General features: G+C 39.4%; 1 protein-coding gene across 1 annotated transcript in view; it reads left to right on the forward strand.

Moving 5' to 3' along the window:
- Positions 1–21580, forward strand: part of TMTC2 (transmembrane O-mannosyltransferase targeting cadherins 2) — a 385731-nt gene that overhangs the window by 145356 nt on the left and 218795 nt on the right. The window contains exon 2 of the mRNA XM_043880553.1: positions 9683–10253. Within this exon, the coding sequence (XP_043736488.1) occupies positions 9683–10253 (571 nt within the window). The remainder of the gene's footprint in view (positions 1–9682; positions 10254–21580) is intronic.

Below are 21580 nucleotides of genomic sequence, written 5' to 3' on the forward strand. Positions count from 1 at the left end.
TCAGCAGCAGACGAGGAACCGAGGTTTGGATTCCGGTGTGAGCGGCTCTGATCTTTACCAGTGCACTTGTCTCTGGCAAGACTGCTAACTTGGCATGTGCACATCTGCTTACTCATGGGGGTGGTGACAAGGATTCAAGATAGTGGTGAACATGAGCACATTTTGTAAAATGTAAAATCATGATATAAATGCATGGTAGTATTATAACAAAAGTACCTGTGAGGGATACATTGGCAGCATGTGGAAAATTTTAAGAGACAAAAGATCATTGCAAACATTTGGCTAAAAGAAGCTTCTTGGCTCATCTCTTTGGCTGAAGGAGGTGCATGGATAAAGAATGGTGATTTAGTTAAGACTTAATTCACAGAAGACAGGAGTTAGGCTTACAGATAAACCAAACATCTGGATGATGTAGTGTGAATATCTTCCCATCTCCCAGTGCCTGTTTTCTTAAAGCCTGTTAGTGTCTTGGTTGGAACAAGATTTCCCCTGCCTTCCAGGGTCTGGCAGCAAGCGCTCTCAGTGGATTCCCAAGCAGTGGTCTTAGCCGGAAGGCAGTTTTCCTATTTAGTTTAAGTGACGGTTTTATGATCCCTTCTCAAGGATATGATTTTTCTTTAAGGTAGTACTTGACTAGTTGAAAAAAACTTCCATGTACTTTAGCATATCTGTTCTGAAATGTGTACAGCATGTTTCTATACATAGGCAAGTATTTTAACTGGAAAAGGTGTATTCTAAACTTGCATGCCTCCCCGTTTAGAATGCATCTGGATAATCAAATTCTTAAGCACAAAGGTACATCATCATCTTTTATTCTTAAAAGCACATAGAAGAAGACTACAAATAGGTGTTCTTGGAATCGCATGGTTATGCTTATGCTCTCTTTCTTGGCTTCTGGTGTCTATCAGACACCAGAATCTTGTCTTTTTTGAAAGCTTTGAATTATATTAAAATATATAATCTCATATTCATTTCTCCTCTTAGAAAAGACAAACATTTGTAACTTTTTGGTTGGTTGTTTTCTTGGCTGCATGACACATAGGATCTTAGTTCTCTGACCGGGCCTCAAACCTGAGCCCACTGCAGTGGAAGTGCAGAATCTTAATCATGGGACCACCAGGGAAGTCCTGTAATATTTTAAAGTAGAAAAATTATAAGGAACCAGTTACACTTTAACGCACAGACCCAATTGTAAGGGAAATATAGTATGAAATGTAAGAAAACCAAAATTTAATTACCTTTTAATAGAACTATGAATTTATGAAAACCTGTGAAACTGAAATTCATAAAATATACAAAGTAGTGTACTAAAGTGGTTCATAAACTTGGAGTTAACTTTTGAAAGTGAAAAAGCTTCATAGAACCTCTTCTTGTTATTGTTGTGTGTTTGCTCAGTCATGTCTGACTTTGCAACCCCATAGACTACAGCCCACCTCTCTGTCCATGGAATTTTCCAGGCAAGAGTACTGGAGTGGTTTGCCATTTCCTTCTCCAGGGGATCAATCCCATGTCTCTTACATATCAGGGAAGCCCAGAACCTCATCTGCTACTGCTGCTGCTGCTAAGTCACTTCAGTCATGTCTGACTCTGTGCGACCCCATAGACGGCAGCCCACCAGGCTCCCCTGTCCCTGGGATTCTCCAGGCAAGAACACTGGAGTGGGTTGCCATTTCCTTCTCCAATGCATGAAAGTGAAAAGTGAAAGTGAAGTTGCTCAGTCATGTCCAACTCTTAGCGACCTCATGGACTGCAGCCTACCAGGCTCCTCCGTCCATGGGATTTTCCAGGCAAGAGTACTAGAGTGGGGTGCCATTGCCTTCTCCAGAACCTCATCTAGAGGTTGCTAATTTAAAGTCTGGAAAATCAGGAATAAAGATATTTTCATTATGCTTTTAAGTTGAGACTGATTCAACTTAGTGCAAATGTGAAGAAGGTAAGTTGTAAGTATAATATTTTATGTTATGGTGGCATCATATAGATATAGTGAACAAGTAAATATGTGGAAAATATTTTTTATCATGCAATTTGCAAGGCAATGAAAGAATTTTAAGTTGTTAAGAAGCTAATATTAAGGTAGAGGACTATTTTAATCAGTGAAATTAAATGCTTGGAGTATGGTTTTCATGATAACCCCATGCTATTAGAGTTTGCTTTAATCTTGCAAAATGCTTTTCATATTAATACTTGAATAAACATTTTTAGGTAACAGAAGTTTTAATTTTATAATTAAAAAAAAAGTTATTTTACTAATGTTTTTATTGGCTGCACCACATGGCATGCCATCACATGCAGGTCATTAGTTCCCCATGTCCCCCTGCAGTGGAAGTACGGAGTCCTAGCCTCTGGGCTGCCAGAGAGGTCCCAGAAGTTTTCATTTTAAATCAGTAGCTTTCTTTTACATGGATTATTGAGTTTTTTCTTGACCATTTCCTGTAGAAACTCTGAAAATGGCAGCATTGATTTATCTGTGGAACTAAAGACACTTATTTAGTCAAGGTTTATCCTATTCATTTACTTCCACCAAGACAAGAGTGTCTGGGAAAACTCTAGACTTGGGAAGCTCTAGAGAGTGCTACAGCTCTGGGGTTCAGCTCTGGGGTTCAGTTTAGCTGCTGCTGGGGCCATGTTTAATCAGATCCTTACTTTCTTTGTTTTGGGGGTGGGGGACTGGAGAGGGTTGCTGTTTAGATATAGTTCATAAAACTCCTTTATTGCTTATAGGAAAAACTCCTAAAGGGATGGAAGAGGGGACCACTAAGAATATTCTTTAGTTACAAGGCTGAGCATTCTCAGACTTACCTTCTCGCAAAGCTAGCAGTTACTTGCGGGCCACGTCCCTTATATGTTTGACAACAGGCACTTTGTTACTCCTGTGGCCTGGTTTCATCCAACATCAAGACAGCGCAATTTACATTAAAAAAAATTGCTAGTTTCTTAGGAGGTCATCATCTCTGCCATTGAAGGGTTTACAATCTAGTAGGACGAGATGAAGATGGAAACAAGTAAGTTTAGGAATGTGTTATGTGTGTTAATGATAAATTCATGCCTTAAGCATAGTGCCTTCCATTTCTGCAGGGCCTGAGAGAAAACTAATATGCCCCAGAACCAGAACAGTGCCCTGCACCAAAATTTACTTGCTCTACCTCTTCCTCCAGGAATCTGAAATGCATTGCTTCTCCCCAGACTAAGACCAATCCTTAGATGTTACAGTGTATCTTTCATTTCCCTACCCTGGTAGCTAAGTATTTGCTATTAACTAGAGCTTTCTAAATATAATGGCTTATCCCTAAAGGACTCTAATGAAAGGATTATAGGTTAAGTGGCAAATGTGTGCCAAAGACTTTTGGGTAAGCCAATTACCTTGATGGTTTTTCTCAGTTAATTGTTAGAGAGTGAATGAACTGCTTTTAGATGAAAGTGATAATTCTCTCTATACTTAAATCAATGTGGATTTTTTCTAAAAGATGAATGCAGTTTATCAATACCAATCATTTCTAGTTAAAATTCAGTTCAACAATACATATTGAATGCCTCCTATGTGCAGGGCTCTGAAAGATAAATAAGAAGCTGTTCTGTTTCTTAGGTGTTAACAGTGCATTGGGGAAATAATGCAAGTTCTAATGAGACAATAGCTGAATTGGACCTGACAACCATCGGGGAGCTTGATGTCTAGCAACATTGCTCTCCACCTCATGAAGGAAAGTAGTAACACAGAGTAAATGCCAGTGATCCCTGCCGCTCTATCTTTCAAATTTACTCCAGCCCAACCAACCTCTTGCTTTTTTTTCAGATCCCAAGCTCACCACCTTCTCACCTGCCTCATGGTCGAAAATATTGCCCATTAGTCTGGTAATCTCCCAATTCAACTCCCTTTAACTCCTTCCATGTATGTAGACATGCTTTCCCCCCAGCAAGCTCTTGATCCGCTAAGACTTTCAGGAGTCTGTTCTGTTCTCCCACAGCAATCATGATTTTGTGCTAGAGTAGTATTTATCATGCTGCAGTGAAATTGCTTGTACACATCTTTGCCTCTTCTCCTAGACTGTTTCTTAAAGTCAGTGCATCTGTTTTGCTCACCATCCTATCTGCAGTGCCCCTTAAATAGTGTTTAGCTCATCATGAAATGAATGAATAAATGAGTGGGTGAGTAATTTTCTTTAAGACAGAATCAGTCCTTTTTGTTGAGCTGTTATTTTCAACAGGGTAGAGGAGGGGAACTGTTAAAATCACCTGTGTCCTGATTTCAACGCATATATTTCGTTTTACTCTTCTGAAATGCCTTTCATATATCATCCCATTTAAGATCCCTGATGACGGTAGTAAGAAGTCAGTGTTATTAATAGGAATGTGGCAGTGTGCAATGTCAAAATCTAGCAGATTTGCAGTAACTAGTAAATACATTGGCAGAGACTGTGGCATCACAAACGAGTGTTGGTGATTAAAGCACATTTGGACAGACATAAACTGGTTGAATGGACTGCCCAGGTGGCTAGAGGAAGAGAATCTGCCTACCAATGTTGGAGCCATAGGAGACACAATCCCTGGGTCTGGAAGATTCCCTGGGGGATGAAATGGCAAACCATACCAGTATCCTTGCCGGGAAAAGCCAAGTGAGCCACAGTTCATGGGGTGGAAAAGAGTCCGACACAATTGAGCACTCACATACATACAAACTGGGTGAAGAACAACAGGTCAGGCAGAAAAAGGGAAAAAATGATCTGAGCAAAGGCCTGAGAGCTGGGGAATTCAGTTGACATTAGGATGCATGTGGAAAAGTAATGGGCAATTGGCCTAGAAGTCATAATGGGATTGGCTGTGAACTCTGGGCTTAGAGGGGTTGTTTATTATGGTAAGAAATAGGGCGTGATGAGGGAGTCTTGTGAAGCAAAGTGATAGTGTTAGGGTTATACTTCAGGAGTTAAATTTCAGGAAGTTTCTCTATCCACAGCTTGCATAATAGATCAAAAGGGAAATGAAAGCAGGCAGGGATGACTATTTAGTTCAGTTTAACAAATATTTGTTATGTGCCTAATATATATTGGGCATTGGAGAAAATATACTCTTTCCATAAGAGAACTTAGAACCTAATGAAGGAAACAAAATAATTAACAGTGACTCTTAGTAAAAATCTCCTAAGCAATAGAAGTCAGAAATGAAGGAAACCTGAATGAGGAGAAGAGAAAAGGAAAGTTAGAGGAGATCCAGGGGAAATTTGCATGTTGAATTTTTCACTGAGGTCTTGACCAGTGTCAAATTATCCTTAACCAAATTGAAAGTAGATGTGGGAGCAAAGAGAGAAGACAGGTTCCAGCTGCACTAGGAATTAACTGCCTCTTTGTCACCTTGATCTGGTTTTCCTTTTGTGTGTGTTGGCCTCATTCTTAGACTCTATCTTCAGGGCCCTTAGCACCCTTAGGGCTGATCTCATTCCCCTAAGATGTCCTTTCCCAGGAGATTATTAGAGCTGCTTTGACTCTGATTGACCTGGCTGGCTGCTAAGTCATGTCTTATGGCCGGGAATAGGGATGGGGGATATAGTACACTGACTGGCCAAATCACAAGATAACTTTCATCAGGAGGTGAGGACAACAGCTTCACTCTATTCACATGAATGGAGAGTGGATTTGGCCTGTTCTCAAAAGGAAAAAAAAAACAGGACACTTTTAACTAGAAGAAGGTGTTTGGAAAAACCAGTCCATGACACCAGGCAAAGTAGATTTCAAACATTTTAACATTGCTCCATTTGAACTTCAGCACAATTTGTGAGAAGTTTATCCACCAACTTGGTAAAGAAGCTGTGCTCTAGAGAGGCTAACTGGCCATTTGGTATTAGCAGAGGAACCACGATTTCATCATTCAGATACAACTATCACCTGGGCCAGTAGACGTGTAGACTCGTGAGCACCACCCAGGCTGAAGGTGTCAATGAGAAAGTGCCCCCTGGTTGCTGGCATTGGAGATGATGACCGCCAAGGCGAAAAGTATAGAGCGAGCAAAGGTCAGGAGACAGAACTGGGAAGAAACGTCCACATCTGTGACACAAGTCTGAAGGAAATGGTAGCCAAGGAGGGTTGGAAAGAGGAAGTCGAAGAAGATAGAAGTTTGCTTGTATGCAATTACATTACTTTTTACTATCAAGTCTATTAAAGGACTATTGTGTGGGGAAAAAAAAAGAGAAAAATAGGAAAAGACTAAAGGTAAGATGTTGTAAATGTTTATTATTTTGTTCTGAGAGTGTTATTAAATCTTAAAGGATTTTAAAGTGAAGCAGTCATGACCATGATGCATAGATGCTGACAGCTGTGAACATGAAGAAGGAGCACTGTGTTTCCATGGATGGCCAGAGCAGTGATTGTTTTGTGTTAACGGTGATACTACCACTAATAATGATAGCAGCTAATATGTTACATATATTACATGTACCACTGTGCTTTTTGCTAACTCATTAACTCCTCAAAATGGTCCTATAAAGCAAGTACAGTTGTTATCCTTATTTTGCAGATAAGAAAACTGAGGTACAGAGAGGTGGAATAATTGGTCCAATTGGTTCTAGAATCACTTTTCGTAACTATTGCATCTCACTGCCTTTCCTGGAGATAGATAGGTGTGCTTGGGTAGCACAGAAGCAGGGCAGATTAACAAAGGATTTATGCTCTTTCTCTTTTATCCTGCAGAACAAATTTCAATCCATCACCTAAAAAAAAAAAAAAAAAACAACTTTTTTTCTTTTTTTTTGCTTTTTTTAAGTGTAAAGTTTGGCTTTTACTTAGTTTTTAGTAGAACAATTGAAAGTACTTGGGGGGGAGAGTGTGCCATTTGATGTTTGGAAAATCTAAGCATCATTCCTGCTCTGAAGGACTAATGGTCATCATTCATGTGGGTGCTTGTGACTGAAAAGGTCAATGGACAGAAAAAAAAATAGCAGAGAAACACACACAAGGATGGTTGGGATGGTGGTGTCACATCATTCATCAGTTTTATAACAGTGTTGACCTTTGTCAACATTTTTTAAAGGAAAAATCATAAGGCAGCAAAAAACAAAGAGCCACAAATGAACAAAACTGAAAACAGGTTAAAACCCCCTTGAAGACTTGAGAGAATAGATCTTTTTGCTTCCAAGAACAGTCTCCTAGTCCTGTGTTCTCTGGAGAATTCTGCCTACATTTGTATCTTTTCCACATCTGCTACTTCAACATTCTTCATCTTTCCCAGAGTGAAAATTTCCTAATTGCTTAGTGTCTTTCTGAATTGTCAATACCCACTCACAGAAGTAACTTCAGATTATAACAGCATGAAATTTTGTTTTGACTTATGCCTTTCTATTTGCTGAGAAATAGTAGAAGAGTTTTCCCTCTTTCAGTTTTGGACTCAGGTAGAAAATTCAAATAGATGAGAACCTATTATGTTTAGTGTTGAATGACTACCTTTGCTTCTCATTTTGCTGGTATATTGTTTAGATTCTATTAAATCCCTTTTGGTCCATTTCTTAATATGATGAAAGGGATGTATATTTCATCCCTTATCACTGACTTGCATGTGTGTGATGACTTATATTCTAAAGCCCAGTATAATTTAGTCTTATTTCATGTTCTTGTGCCATAATATTCATTGAGTAAATAAAAACCTACCTAATAACACCCATCAGATAATTTTATCAGACTGATGTCTCCACTAGTGGAATATATTTTGAACATGGGTGAAATGTTCCTTTGCTGTTACATTTTTGTTTTATTGATGCTGTTTGCCGTTTAATTTTTTCCTACAGTGCAGAAAATTTAGGGCTGTGCCTCTGTTTTTTTCTCACAGTGAAATTATGAGATTTGTTGTTTTGTCCTTTGTTTTGAAATTCTTGTTTCATTGGAGTTAGACTTATATCTTGTTGGCTGCTGTGGATTACTAGATTTATTGCTATGGACATAAGAAATTCTGGCGACTTTGAACCGATTGAAAAGGAAAGCTGGTTGTGGAGCTGAACTAAGAGCATGTAGAAAACTGGTTTAGGGAACGTGGCTCCATCCTATATGGGTCTGCCACTGAAAGGGTGAAATACTGTCCTAAACAAAACGTGCTTCTCAGCTTTCCTTGCTAAATTAGCCAAGTCTTATCCCACAGTGTTCTGCTGTTGAGCCTTCTGCTGCCCCGACTTTGAATATATGAGTGTTTCTGCATTGATAATAGAGAAATTCACATCAGTATTTAGGTTAATGTTTAGTGGAGGCCAGTTGGCTTTTTATTCCCAATGGCTTGAAATCAGCTTTCTCTGACAACACTGTTTGGCAGTTTTTCATATTTCTTTAAAATATTAATTATAACCCATCAAGTCTTAAGCAATTACTTCTGGGGTAGACTCTTGATGAATGTCATAACAAGGTGTTTTAATTTAATGGATACAGAATAACATCTGTTTCTAATATTTTAAAAGCCAATTTATATGGAAATTCATTTGTACACAGTCAATACACAGAGCCTTGTAAAAATCAAATCAAAATGGAAAATCAAACCACCATGACATAGTAGGTCTTCTGTTAACAAAGGATTTCACTGATGAGTAGATTCAGCTGCCACTTGCTAATACTCTAAATAAAGAAGAAAGAAAGTGAAGTCGCTCAATTGTGTCCCCATGGACTGTAGCCTACCAGGCTCCTCCGTCCATGGAATTTTCCAGGCAAGAGTACTGGAGTGGGTTGCCATTTCCTTTTCCAGGGGATCTTCCTGACCCAGGGATCTAACCCGGGTCTCCTGCATTGCAGGCAGACAGGCAGTAGTTGTTTGCAGGCAGCAGTTTGGCGGTAGATTATGTATGTAGTAGTGTTTGGCAGAGTAGATAAAACAGGCGTCGACATACATTAATGGTCACTGGCTCATTCTACCCCCCAGGTGCACCTGATTTCAGAAGTTGTGGGTCAAGCTGAATATAATAAGGGACTTTCTGTAGATTAGAATACAGTCTTTGTAGAATAGTAATAGCAGCAGTTAACAGGGCCAAGATGTTCCTTGCACTAGGTCTCCGGAACATGCATGAATCTGCAAAGCAGTGTCCTTTGCTTTTCTGCATAGAAGATAAATGAACAGTTACAAGAGTTAGAAATGTGGAATCTTGGGCTCCTCCTCGACCTACTGAATTAGAACCTTTGCTTGCCTGTTAACAAGATCCCCAGGTGATCCTCATGTATGGTAATCATTTCCCTGGGCAGAGATTCTATCTAAAATTTATTTCTACTAAGAGAGCTAGTCCTTCCTCTAAGTCTATCCCCTACATCAGTATTAACTGAGACTTTGCTTCTTAAAAAATGCCGATTCTCAGGCCTTATATCAGCCTGGTGCCTGAGATCTGCATTTCTAGCCATCATGCCACAGGAAGGCAATTGTTTGACAACTTCTTTGAAACTCTGCATTCATTCTCCAAAGGTATTTGCGTTCAAACAAAGAAGAAAAGCTTTTGAGGAGAAGAAATACAACCCTAATTGTGGTACCTAGTAAGGGTGACTGGGAGGATCTGAATTCAACCTCCCTGTGAAGCCACTCTAAGGCTTTTTTGCATTAATCATGTACACCCGGAAGCCCATCTAAAACCCCATGATGAGAAAGCTATGCAGGAAGGCGATGTTTCAGTAGTATATTTTAGTAATGTGTTTTTTCTCTGTCTTTTACATTTGATTTCTTTTCTGACATTGTTTTTTAGCCGTGCTATCAAGACGAACCAGGACCTTCTCCCAGAAACCCCCTGGACCCACATTTTCTACAATGACTTTTGGGGGACCCTGCTCACCCACAGCGGCAGCCACAAGTCCTACCGGCCCCTCTGCACTCTTTCTTTCCGCCTGAACCACGCCATCGGAGGGCTGAATCCCTGGAGCTACCATCTGGTCAATGTGCTGTTGCACGCGGCGGTCACTGGTCTCTTCACAAACTTCTCTAAGATCCTCCTTGGGGACGGGTACTGGACCTTCATGGCTGGCTTGATGTTCGCCTCTCACCCCATCCACACGGAGGCAGTGGCCGGAATCGTGGGCCGGGCTGATGTGGGGGCCAGTTTTTTCTTCCTCCTGTCCTTACTCTGCTACATGAAACACTGTTCTACAAGAGGCTCCTCGGCCAGGACCTGGGGCTGGTTCCTGGGGACGGGCATGTGCGCCGGATGCAGCATGTTATGGAAGGAGCAAGGCGTCACGGTCCTGGCAGTTTCCGCCGTTTATGACATCTTTGTCTTTCACAGACTGAAAATGAAACAGATCTTACCCACCATCTACAAAGTAAGTGACTGTTGGGCATGAGCATCGGGTTACTGAGTTCCCTCTGAGCTTGATCTCTTTTCCCCATTTGAAAAAGCAGATTATTCCGTTTCAAAGAGAATTTAAAGTAAGTTACTTTTTGATCTTTGTGAGGTGGAAGTGTCCTCTCTGGCCTATCCCTACTAACCTGGGTGTCAGTCTCTGATTATTTTATTTCTCTGGTTTCTTAACTTAGTTTCATGATTTCTGAGAGGGTAGAAGGACAGTTCTGCCTTGTAAAGAATATGCATCTTTATTTATTTATCCTTGACTCCTTTATTTCAGTCCAAGTCCTGTAATCCAATAAATAGCCTGTAATAGGTGTTTGAAAAAATAACACAGCTGATCAGTGAGCTGGATGCTCGACTCTGGAAAGAGGAAATCCTCTGCCGTTTGTTAATATTACTTTTCCTAAACTGACTTTGGAAAACAAACCTCTCTGCTGTGCTCTGGGAAGTCACATTTTTAAATAATGAGTCATATTTACCTTTTCCTTGTTGTAGTGTATAAGAATAGAAGAGTCAAAACAGAAATTGGTTATTATAAGTTCTGCCCTGAGGCCAATTAAGACCTTTGCCTCAGGGCTTAATATGTGTTCTTCCGAATTCCCTCAGTGGTTTCAAATGCAGTGTTGTTTGAAGGTCACGGAAGCACTTTTGGAATCCCAAGTACTAGAAGATAACTGAGCAGTTTGCTGCTGGTGTGTTAAGGGGACGCCTTGAGTGGACTAGTGCATCTTGAGAAACTGCCTGCTTCCCATCTCCACATCTTCCCTCCCTCACAATAAACTCAGACTTGCCTTGCCTTTGAGTAAAACACTGAACTTAGCCACTGCTTGCAACCTCAGACATGATTCAGACCAGCTCCTTTATCCTTTTGGATTCTCTTCAGCAAGGATACTGACCCTGAGAAAACTGTCAAGTGTTGTAGTAATCGAATTGGGAAGAAATTGAAGAACAAAATGGAAGGAAATAGAAACATTTATTTTGAAATGACTTTTTTTTTTTTAACTTAGGAATAGTAATTACTGCTGTGCTTCTGCTCTGTGGGGAAACAACCTGTTTACTTAGAACTCAAGTATCAAGTGCCTAATGAAGTTCTTTTGTGATTTCCATTAACTGCTGAATCTTGAAAACCCTCGATCGAATTTGGTACTTCGAAAACAACATAGGTTTGAAAGCCAAGCTCTTAATTTCAAATCAGTTTTAAATATTCATTCAAAGAAATTGAGGGAGAACAATCTTTTTCTTTTATTTATTTATTTATTTTTAAAATCTTTTTCTTTTTAAAACCACATCATCAACAATAGCAAATTTTCTCGTTGTACTGGATATACAAATAGAATAAGTCATGGTCTTTGTCTTTTGTAAGGGTGAGAGCTATTTGGGGATGCAGATTGGGTGTTTTAAGACCTTGATAGCCTGTGAAGCACTGCGTTTTCTTCTGCAGAATTTTCATCTTACCATTTCATAAATTAGGAAATTATTTTGATATGTCAGTTCAGGACTTGCTTTTAGAATTTTTGAAGTTCTTTTCTGAGAAATTTTTAGTTCTCTAAGCTTATTTTCAAGGATAAAGTTGCTGATAGAGCTCCTTACTATGAGCTTGTCTCATGTAATATTTGGGACATATTTATAAAAGAAAATTATTCTTTGTTTATCTCAAAGTACAATACAACTGGGCATCCTGTATTTTATTTGGCAGCCTTACTCATGCAACTGCTGCTTAAGAAAATGAGAACTGCCACTAGTGCAAGGAAAGAAAACTTTTCTTTCCATCTAAGTTCTTTGGTTGAGCTAATAATTAAATTGCCATAGGACAGATTAACAGAATCTGCCTGCAGTGCAGGAGACCTGGGTTCCATCCCTGGGTTGGGAAGATCCCCTGGAGAAGGAAATGGCAAACGACTCCAGTATACTTACCTGGAAAATCCCATGGACAGAGGAGCCTGGTGGGCTGCAGTCCATGGGGTTGCAAAGAGTTGGGCACAAAGTTCCCCATCCTATGGGAAAGGACTTAATGCTTCGATGTTCAGTGTCTTGAGGAGTTCTCAAGTGGAAACTTACCCAGGCTTTCTGGTAACCACTGCTTGTGGGCAAGGAAGCTAGTCATGGCAGCAATACCCTTCATCTGATAGTGGCTATCTCAGCTTAGCTTTTTCTTTTTTCTTAGGTTTGGCCTTTTGAGCTTAATGAGGGCATTTGGATAATAGATTTTATAGATTTGTGAGAAACCTGGAGATGATCTATGCCTGGCCCCTTGTCTCCAGCTGAGGTGTAGAGAACCAGAGATGTGCAGGTCACCCAGAAAATGGAATCCCTAGAACTAGAAGACATATTTGTGACTGTCTAGTGATCTTACACTGTAAGGGTATGAAGATGAATAAAGAAATTAGATGACTCTGCAGTAGAGAAGGAAATAATAAGCATTGAATCTTAACTTGCACTGAGTGAGTCGCCTTGAACTAGCTCAATGACCTGTTTCTTCATGTCAGAATAGAGATCATGTTCTCCCCTGGAGAAGTTGGGAAGGTTATATGGAATTGTATGGTGTTTGTTGTGAACTGCTGCTGCTGCTGCTGCTGCTAAGTCGCTTCAGTCATGTCCGACTCTGCTACCCCATACATGGCAGCCCACCAGACTCCCTGGCCCTGGGATTCTCCAGGCAAGAACACTGGAGTGGGCTGCCATTTCCTTCTCCAACGCATGAAAGTGAAAAGTGAAAGTGAAGTCGCTCAGTTGGGTCTGACTCTTAGTGACCCCATGGACTGCAGCCCACCAGGCTCCTCTGTCCGTAGGATTTTCCAGGCAAGAGTACTGGAGTGGGGTGCCATGGCTTTCTCCATTGTTGTGAACTGGATAACCAGTATTTGGAAGGCACTTAATGCATATTAGTTGAAGGGAAAGAAGAAATATCAATGGGAATTATAATTCTTTATTTCAAGAAAGAGAAGGCCAAACTTTTCCAGTGGTTTGAAAGCATATGAATTAGGAATCAACTGAAGCTGAAGCATGAATATTTAAGTAAAAACTTCCATTTAGAATTTCATGACTATAGGGCTTGTAAACATTGGCATGGATTACATATGGAAGTTATATGTAAAAATTTCATATTTTTTCTTTAAAATATATAGATTTCTATGCCTGGGGTGAGTTAGAAGAGACTCTGAAGAAAGTAGATTAAAAGACTTTTCAACCTTAAACGAATACATCTTGAATGTCTTACCAATTAACTCTACATCAGAGTTATCATAGTTTGCCAGATGAAATAAACTTCCCTGCCTTATTAAAACAGAATTTATATGTAAACAGAAAAACCCAGTGCACAAATGTTTAGCTCTATTATGCAAACCAAAGAACTAGCCAAATGCTCAAAAATCTAAAAATGGTGGTCCTCCTCAAGCTGGAAACGATTAAAACTAGAGGGGCAATCTCTCCATTTTTATAGTTTTGTCAGTAATGTTTTTCTCATAGCAATCACACTCAGTTTCTCGCTTCATGTTTCTTTAGTAGTGTCAGATGTTTTGATTCCATGCTTCTTGTCAGGTTCAGGTCCCAAAGTCAGCGTTTACTAGGATCAGGCAGAAGGAGCTGTAGGGACAGGAGTTATGCCCCTCCCTGGGGCTTCTGTCCATCCTGTCATTGCAGTAAGAAAGTATAGGGTTCTGTGTGGGAGAGGTTAAGATTTTTCTAAGACTTCCATCTGGATTTTCTGTGACATCTCCTGTTATTTAGTATTGGTTACTTAAGAACAAATATGACCTGTTTGGGCCAGACAGTCTTCCCGGGATGACTGAATTTGGCCAGAATTCTTGGCTGCCGTGTTTTGACTCTTCAGGTTCAAGCAAATGATGCCCGTGTCCATATGACATGTAACATTTCTATAGTTCTGCAAAGGAAATAAGGAAGTCTTATTTTTCTTGGTGAAGGGTTTGAAAAATAGTAAGTACCCAGAATATTGTAGATATTTTATTTAGTATTTAGTAACCATGTATGGGATTCCCAGGTGGCTTAGTGGTAAAGAATCCGCCTGCAGTGCAGGAGATGTGGGTTTTGATCCCGGGTGGGGAAGATCTTCTGCAGAGGAAGTGGCAGCCCACTCCAGTATTCTTGCCTGGGAAACCCCATGGACAGAGGAGCCTGGTGGGTTGCAGTCCATGAGGTCGCAAAGACTTGGACACAACTAAACGCACACACGGTCACACAAACACACACAACCATGTACAGTGTTTATATCTCCTGGGCACTGTTCTGAATATGCCAAAAATATTAGCACATTTAACTTAGTAAATGCTTATCAAGAGAATAATATGACTTGTGAAATAATATGGTTGACTATAACATGAAATAATACAGTTTTCAATACTTAGGGAAAAAATTGGAGGATTTGTAGGAGATTAAATCTGTGGGCTTCCCCAGTGAATTACTGAATTCACACTTAAAGACTGACTTTTGAAACGGATGTGCCTGCAGTGGTAAAGTGAAATGTTATACGTTCTCCTTTCTACTGTGAGGATTTCATTCCTGATTAGTGAGGTCTGGAAGGTGGAACTGGAAGAGATGCATGTCAGAAAAATGTTGAAAAATAAGTTTTCTTGACCTCTCAACAAATGACTATTTTAGCCTTTCTTAGATGGTTTTCATTTGCTTAGCTTTATGTTGTCAAAAAGTAAGGGGGATGGGGAACCCTTGAAAGACACTTAAACTAGCCTTGCAAATAAATGCTAGACTTTTATCTGCCCACAAAATATTTTACAAGTCTCCCATGATCCCAGGAGGTACATGGGTAATAAAATCAGTAAAGGCAACATTTTTCTTACTTACCCAACATCAGTCATTGCTTGCCCAGTGGCCATTTTCTGTGCTTTTTTAACATCTGTTAACTGTTTTAATGTGGAAATATATTTTTTCCCCTTTATTAGCCTCATAATCACTTATTCAGTTACAGGTGGAAAAAAATTAAAAAGGAAAGGAAATCTGAAAGCGAGTGTAACAATTCTAATTATAGCCCAAAATAATTTGGAAAAATGAAGCCCTTTGAGTTTGATATTTTAAGACTTTCTCTACAGATGACTACATTTATTTTACTGTAGTTGCTTCCAAGATATGTGTTATCTGGATAGCCACCTTTTTTTTTCAAATGAAATCTTGTGGCTCTATTTCATGTAAACAAGATAAAGACACTGTATTACTAGAGAGGGACATGGGAGGCATTGCCACTTTTGAAAAACAAGTCATCTCTGTCTAGCAAAACTTTATTTTAATGCAAAGCAAGATGTGATTGATGGAGGCTGCCTGTGGTGAGCAAGTTTACCTTTATCTTGAGTATTAAGTAAGCTAGGCTCTATAATAGGATGCAACCATCAGACCCACACTAACAAATAGTTGCATGTTTCCAAACCATTTACTGGGCATATTTTGAGAATGGTTTCCCAGGGTCGGGGCTTATATTCTGCTGAAGGTTTTGGGCTCATCACTGTCTGAACACTGAAGACGTTAAACGTGGTGCTTTTGTACATCAGACTGTATTGTGTGGCTCCCCACGTACAGAAGAATCTGTATAGCCTGCAGGTATTTGCACATTGGATCCACATGTGCTTTTTTAACTTGATTAGCTGCTTGGATGGCATTAGCAGAATCTGTTATCATTTATGGCTTCGTCTCTTTTCTTTCTAGGCCAGATTGTGGTTTTACTCAAGATGTGACCCTCATATCCATTGCCTTGAATGAAATAGGATATATTTGCTGATTCTGATTGTCTTCAAGCACCATCTGCACCACTCTGCTTCAAGTTGTGTTCTTGCTTTCTGAGAATTGTCTTTCCCTTCGTTTGCCTTACACTTGACTTTGTGAGAATCTAGATATAGCAAGAAACTCTGGTTCCGATCACAGTATTTCCTCGCATTATTGGAACTGGAGGGGGTGACTATTTGTCATGCACTTACAAATGAATTTGGATTTCCTCCCAGTAAACTTGTTGTAGCGTTTAATATTCATGACCTGTAGTACTTTAAAACTTTGAACAGCTGCCAAGACCGTTAACCAGATAATACCACAAATAAAGTCGAGGTTCAGAAATATTTTTCAATTCCAAAAGTCAAAGATTAATAGGGTATTTTATTCCTGCAGGTTGGCTTCCTCACTCAGCTGATTTGAGATGATTCTGTATTCTGCTTGCTGTTTAGATTCAAGTTAAGTCATTTAAATTTGGGAAACTGACTGTCCTTGCAAGTTTCTGTGATGCTTGCATTAGTGTTAATACCTGGGACAGCAATCTTATCACAAATTATTACTTTTTTAAAGGTTCATCTTTGTGCAAGGCACTGTGGTAGGTGAAGTGAGGAATCTAAGATGAATCAATAAAATTTGTTCTTAAGGGTATTTGAGAATAGTAGGAAGTTGAGAATAGTACATGTAAGTGTAGAACTGAAATTCAAGCTGGAGAGCTGTGAGGGTTGTCAGGCACTTGGAGCCCGAGGGCGCTTAGAGGACAGGGAGGTTACTTTCAGCTGAGGGGATGGGAAGCACCTTCTGGGGCAGGGGTGTGTGAGCAGGGCCCTGAAGGATTGTTTGGATGTAGGTATTTATAACTAGAGAGGTGGGGAAAAGTGGAAGGTGGTGGGTGAGCATTTCCTTGAGGGAAACTCAGGGGAAGTTACTGAGGAGCTCTGAGCAGTCCTTTCAGCAGATACATAAAGCGCATGCACTTAGTAAAATGAATTAGGAAAGGTCAACTGAGATAGCTGCTGTGTCTGATGATGTCAGGGTCTTTTAAGATACGATGTGACCCCAACATTGATGAGAGATGATGCATGGTTTTCAAATGTGCTAGCCCTTGGACTGGTCCATGGGAAAAACCCAAGAATGTATAGGCCAGCTCTTTCTTGTCTCTTGGGAAAGCTTTCTTTCCTGTTCTTTCCCTGAACCTGAGAGAAGGTCCCTTGGGTGATGAGACTAAGGATTCGACTCGAGAGTGGAGGTTATATCTCATTCTGTGAGTGTTTCCTATCAGTGATTATCTCGTTCTGTAGCATTTAAAGGAAAAGCAGTTATTTTCTGAATAATAATATTATTTTACTCTTTATTCTGTAATATTTGACATGTTATTATACACACCTAATGAGAAAAACAGGGAGCCCTTAAGGGCTTTCTCCTATGTCTGTTCTTCCAGCTTTGCTAAATGGTGTTCAGATATTACCATGAATGGCCACAAACACAAAATCCCTTTGTTTTGTACTCTTTCATACAGGAAGACAGAAAAAAAAAATTAAAAGGGTCCTTTTTATAGTATAAAACACTCTATCAGCACTGAATTTCAACCAGTTAACTGAGTACACCGACAGTGAAAATGACACGCAAATTGGACCTTGTGATGAATAAATAATGAGTCTCATTGAAATCATCTCTGCTGTTCTCATAACACTGTCTGGGATGCGTATTACATCACTCGGTTCAATTTTCGATAACCTGCTGCCTCAGAGGAATCAAATTGACTGGCGGGGATCTCGTGACTGTCAGGCTACTCATATTCAACTGGGTTCTGTCAGTTTCACGGAAAATGATGTGGTTTGCACAAATTTGAAACCCACTGTCATTGCCTAGAAGTCAGATTCCTGTCTTAAATGCCTGGAACAATGGAAATGCTAATTTAGGATTGATTTCTCAAGTGTAAATATAAGCTATAGAAAGCCAGATTTCTGGAGTGCATTAGAGAGTCCTTAAAAGGTGTGAGCAGGGTGGGAGGTGGGGTGGATAAAACTGAATGTTAAATTCATTGATCATTGATAATAGGGTAAAGGTTGCATGGTATGATTTTTTTTTTTTTAATATCCAGTTTCATACCTATTGATCACAGTATTCCTTTCTTCAGAAGGAAAATAAGAAATGAAAAGGGAAGAACAGCACTTTCTAATACAAAAGTCTATGATGATTTGGTACTAGGAAGGTCGATGTGTCCTTGCTCTCAGGGTTTGTCTTTACAACTTTGCATCACCCAGATGGCTCCTGTATGCTCTGTTGGTCTGATTACAACTCTTGCATCAACTGGAATAGCATGAATTCAGAATTTAATACATGTTTCCTCAGTAATTATGGCCTTGATTAGTGAAGTCAGTGTTTTTGTTCCAGAGGACACTTTCTTTCTTTCTCCACATGTTTATTCATTTCATTTCAGGAAATCAAATAGAATGCAGAGATCATAATACTTCTCTTTGTTGTAATAAGGGAATCTGCAGTGCCTGCATTTGGGTGTGTGATTGTCATTTTGCTTATAATTAATGTAAGATTCAAAGAAAACAGCAAAGACAACATGAGAAAAATGAAGCACATTTAAAAACAAATAAATGACTTAGTTTTTAGGTTGTGAAGAAAATGAAAAATATATCCAGAATTTCTATTAATGTATTATTAAAGATAACCACATACCAAGTACATTTAGTAGTCATTGCTTATGTATATCAGTTGTGACAGCTTAGAAGTAATTACATTTTATATATTTAAAAGCAACAAAAACAAAGCAAAAAAAAAAACACCTCAGCATTTTAATTTTGTAAATTTTGAGTCATTATACCCGTTAGCAGTACGAACCCAGCATTTTGAAGGCATTATCTTAGTTTTTAATGCATGAGACACTGAGTCCCTTCCCCTTACAAAAGGGTGTATTTGTGCGTGTTCATGTTGTGTGTCCCACCAGAATAAACTGCAGGAATACATGTTTATATAATGTTGTCAGGTTACATCAAAGCTAGATATGAGTGGTTTGAGTATATTTCTGTAATTTTTATGAAATGGAAAACTCCAAACTACATAGAATTATTTCTCCTAATTTGAAGATTCAGGCAAAAATTTACCTGTTCCATCGAGTGACATTTCTTACAATCTCATAACAAAGTGTGATAAAAAGTTAAATACATCTCATACTATGAAAGCAAGTGATGTTTACTTTGAAGAAGCACGTGGTGATTGGCTAATCTTCTCATGTATAGATCCAGGTAAGAATATTTTAGAAAGGCCTTTGGATTGGGTCCTGAAGATTTAGATTTAAATGATGTGACTTTGGATAAATTACTAAATGTATTGAACATCAGTTACAGGGTCTGTAGAGATGATAGAATATAATATTTGCCTTGCCAAATTATTGCCAGTTATGAATACAGTAAATGTACACTCTCAGGCAGGTTTGTTTTCTGTAGTAGATATCACCATCCTCGACAGCATTTTGTTACATTTCCTTAGCATTTCTGTAATAGTGAACTTTTTGTCTGTTGTCTTACAGAGCAGTCAGTTGACTTAGCTCTGACTTTTCTAATGGGATGCTGGGTGAAGTGTCAATCAAAGTGTTTGGTATCCTATTCAACAGTGCTGACAATTTAAAGAATATTGAGAAAAAGGCCCTTTTCAAGGAAAATTCTTCTGAACAACTGATTAGACCATTTATCTTTTGTTTGAAAATAAGTACACATACTCATTCTTTCATTTTTCTCCATTGATAATATCGTACCATCATTTCATAATTTTATAGCCTGATTTTTCCCCTTCAGGCTCAGGATGGTGCTGTTGCTTATGTATCTGGAAGTGGAGGGGATCCAAGCCTTTTCTGGTCTGCTCCCCACCAACACCCTGTTTCCTGTGTATTTGCTTTTCTTAAGGTTTATAGTAAGGAAGATTAGTGCAGTGGCTGCAATGGCTTGCAGCGTTCATCTCATTCTTTGGGGAAAGAGGAAGCACTGTTAACACCTAAGGGTGAATGTGCATCTCTTGCCTCCTCTTGTTCTTCCCTAGCCTGGCAGGCAACACTGTGGCAGCTGATTCTAGAATCTCCTATAAAAAACCTTTTCAGGGGAACATTGAGGCTGCTTTTTGTTGTTATTGCTGTTGTTCCATAGTTTAGTTTATTTCCTTACCTCCTAAGGAGAGCAAAGACGGCAAAAGTTTTGTTGTTAAAGCAATACTGTTTTCTGGCTGCTAGAGATTTTTTAAAATATTTCAAATGCTTTAATAACGTTCAGACCAAATTGTTTTTATAGGAACTTAATTCCTGGTAACTTGGGCTTGCTGAGAAAAGTCTATAGGTAAAACTGGTTTTCCTTTTATAGGTAAGATTATACTTGCCAGTGGTAAAGAATCTGCCTGCCCAGTGCAAGGGACCGCAAGAGACGTGGGTTGGGTCCCTGGGTTGAGAAGATCCCCTGAAGTAGGAAATGGCAACCTGCTCCAGTGTACTTGCCTAGAAAACTCCATGGACCGAGGAGCCTGACAGGCTACAGCCCATGAGGTCACAAGGAGACGAACACAACTGAGCACACATGCACAAGATTGGTTTTGAATTTGAAAAACCCAATGTTTAAGAATATGGTTTAATTGACAGGTAATAACTAGGGTGGGTAGGGGAATGGAGACTGTTTAAGCATTAGGATTTATTATGGGTTTCCAAACTGAAATGATAGTCAACCTTTCATGGGGAAACTTTTAAATCAGAGATTGTAGCTCCAAACTGGACACTACTGAATAAGGATATTTCTCTCTGCTTATTTTTTTTTTTTGAAGTGGTAGGGAGGAGCTGATGGAGAAGTAGCAGGAAAAACTGCTGTTTATTTACTTATGTCCTCATCTCACAGTTTGCTGTGCACGGCTTGTGGGATCTTAGTTCTTAGATCTACTTTTTAAAAAATTCCTGCTGTTGTTATCAAATCTAGGTTCATCTCCTTGCCACTCATAAGCCAATAATTCAAGAATCAAGTGTCAGTAGAAAGGAAAAGTGCTTTAATCAGAAAAACTGGCAATCTGGGGAGAAGATGGACTCCTGTTCAGAGGCCATCTCTATAGATTCTGCTCAGCTGTGACGAATTTTAAAGGGAACTAGTGGGGTGGTGGGGAGAGGCTGGTTTTGCATCGTTCCTCGTTGTGTGCTGACTGACTCTCTCTCCAGATGTTATTTTACCCCGCTATGATCTGCCTGCAGGATTGCTAGAAGGGCTTGGGGGGTGGCTGTTGCAGGTAGAGTAGTCATTTTTTAACAGCTTAGTTCTCCATTCTTCTCTTTATCTAGGAAAAAAATCAACAGGTTAGACAAGGCAGGGTGCGCATTCAGGAGACCATAAGTCAGGGGTTAGTTCCAATTGCTTAGTGATCTCAGCCTGTAATTGTGTTCTTTTAAGGTTAGAGGGCAGCAGAAGTGGGGTAAACAGGAAAGGGGTAAAAGAGCTGCTTTCTCTATCATTTTGATGAGTAGCTGGGTCTGGAACCCACTTATGTACATTGAGAATCTGATACCCCATACAATATTATGAAACATTATAAGATTTTCATAAA

Source organism: Cervus elaphus, chromosome 3 (genome assembly GCF_910594005.1).
Source record: "Cervus elaphus chromosome 3, mCerEla1.1, whole genome shotgun sequence".
NCBI classification, from domain to species: domain Eukaryota; kingdom Metazoa; phylum Chordata; class Mammalia; order Artiodactyla; family Cervidae; genus Cervus; species Cervus elaphus.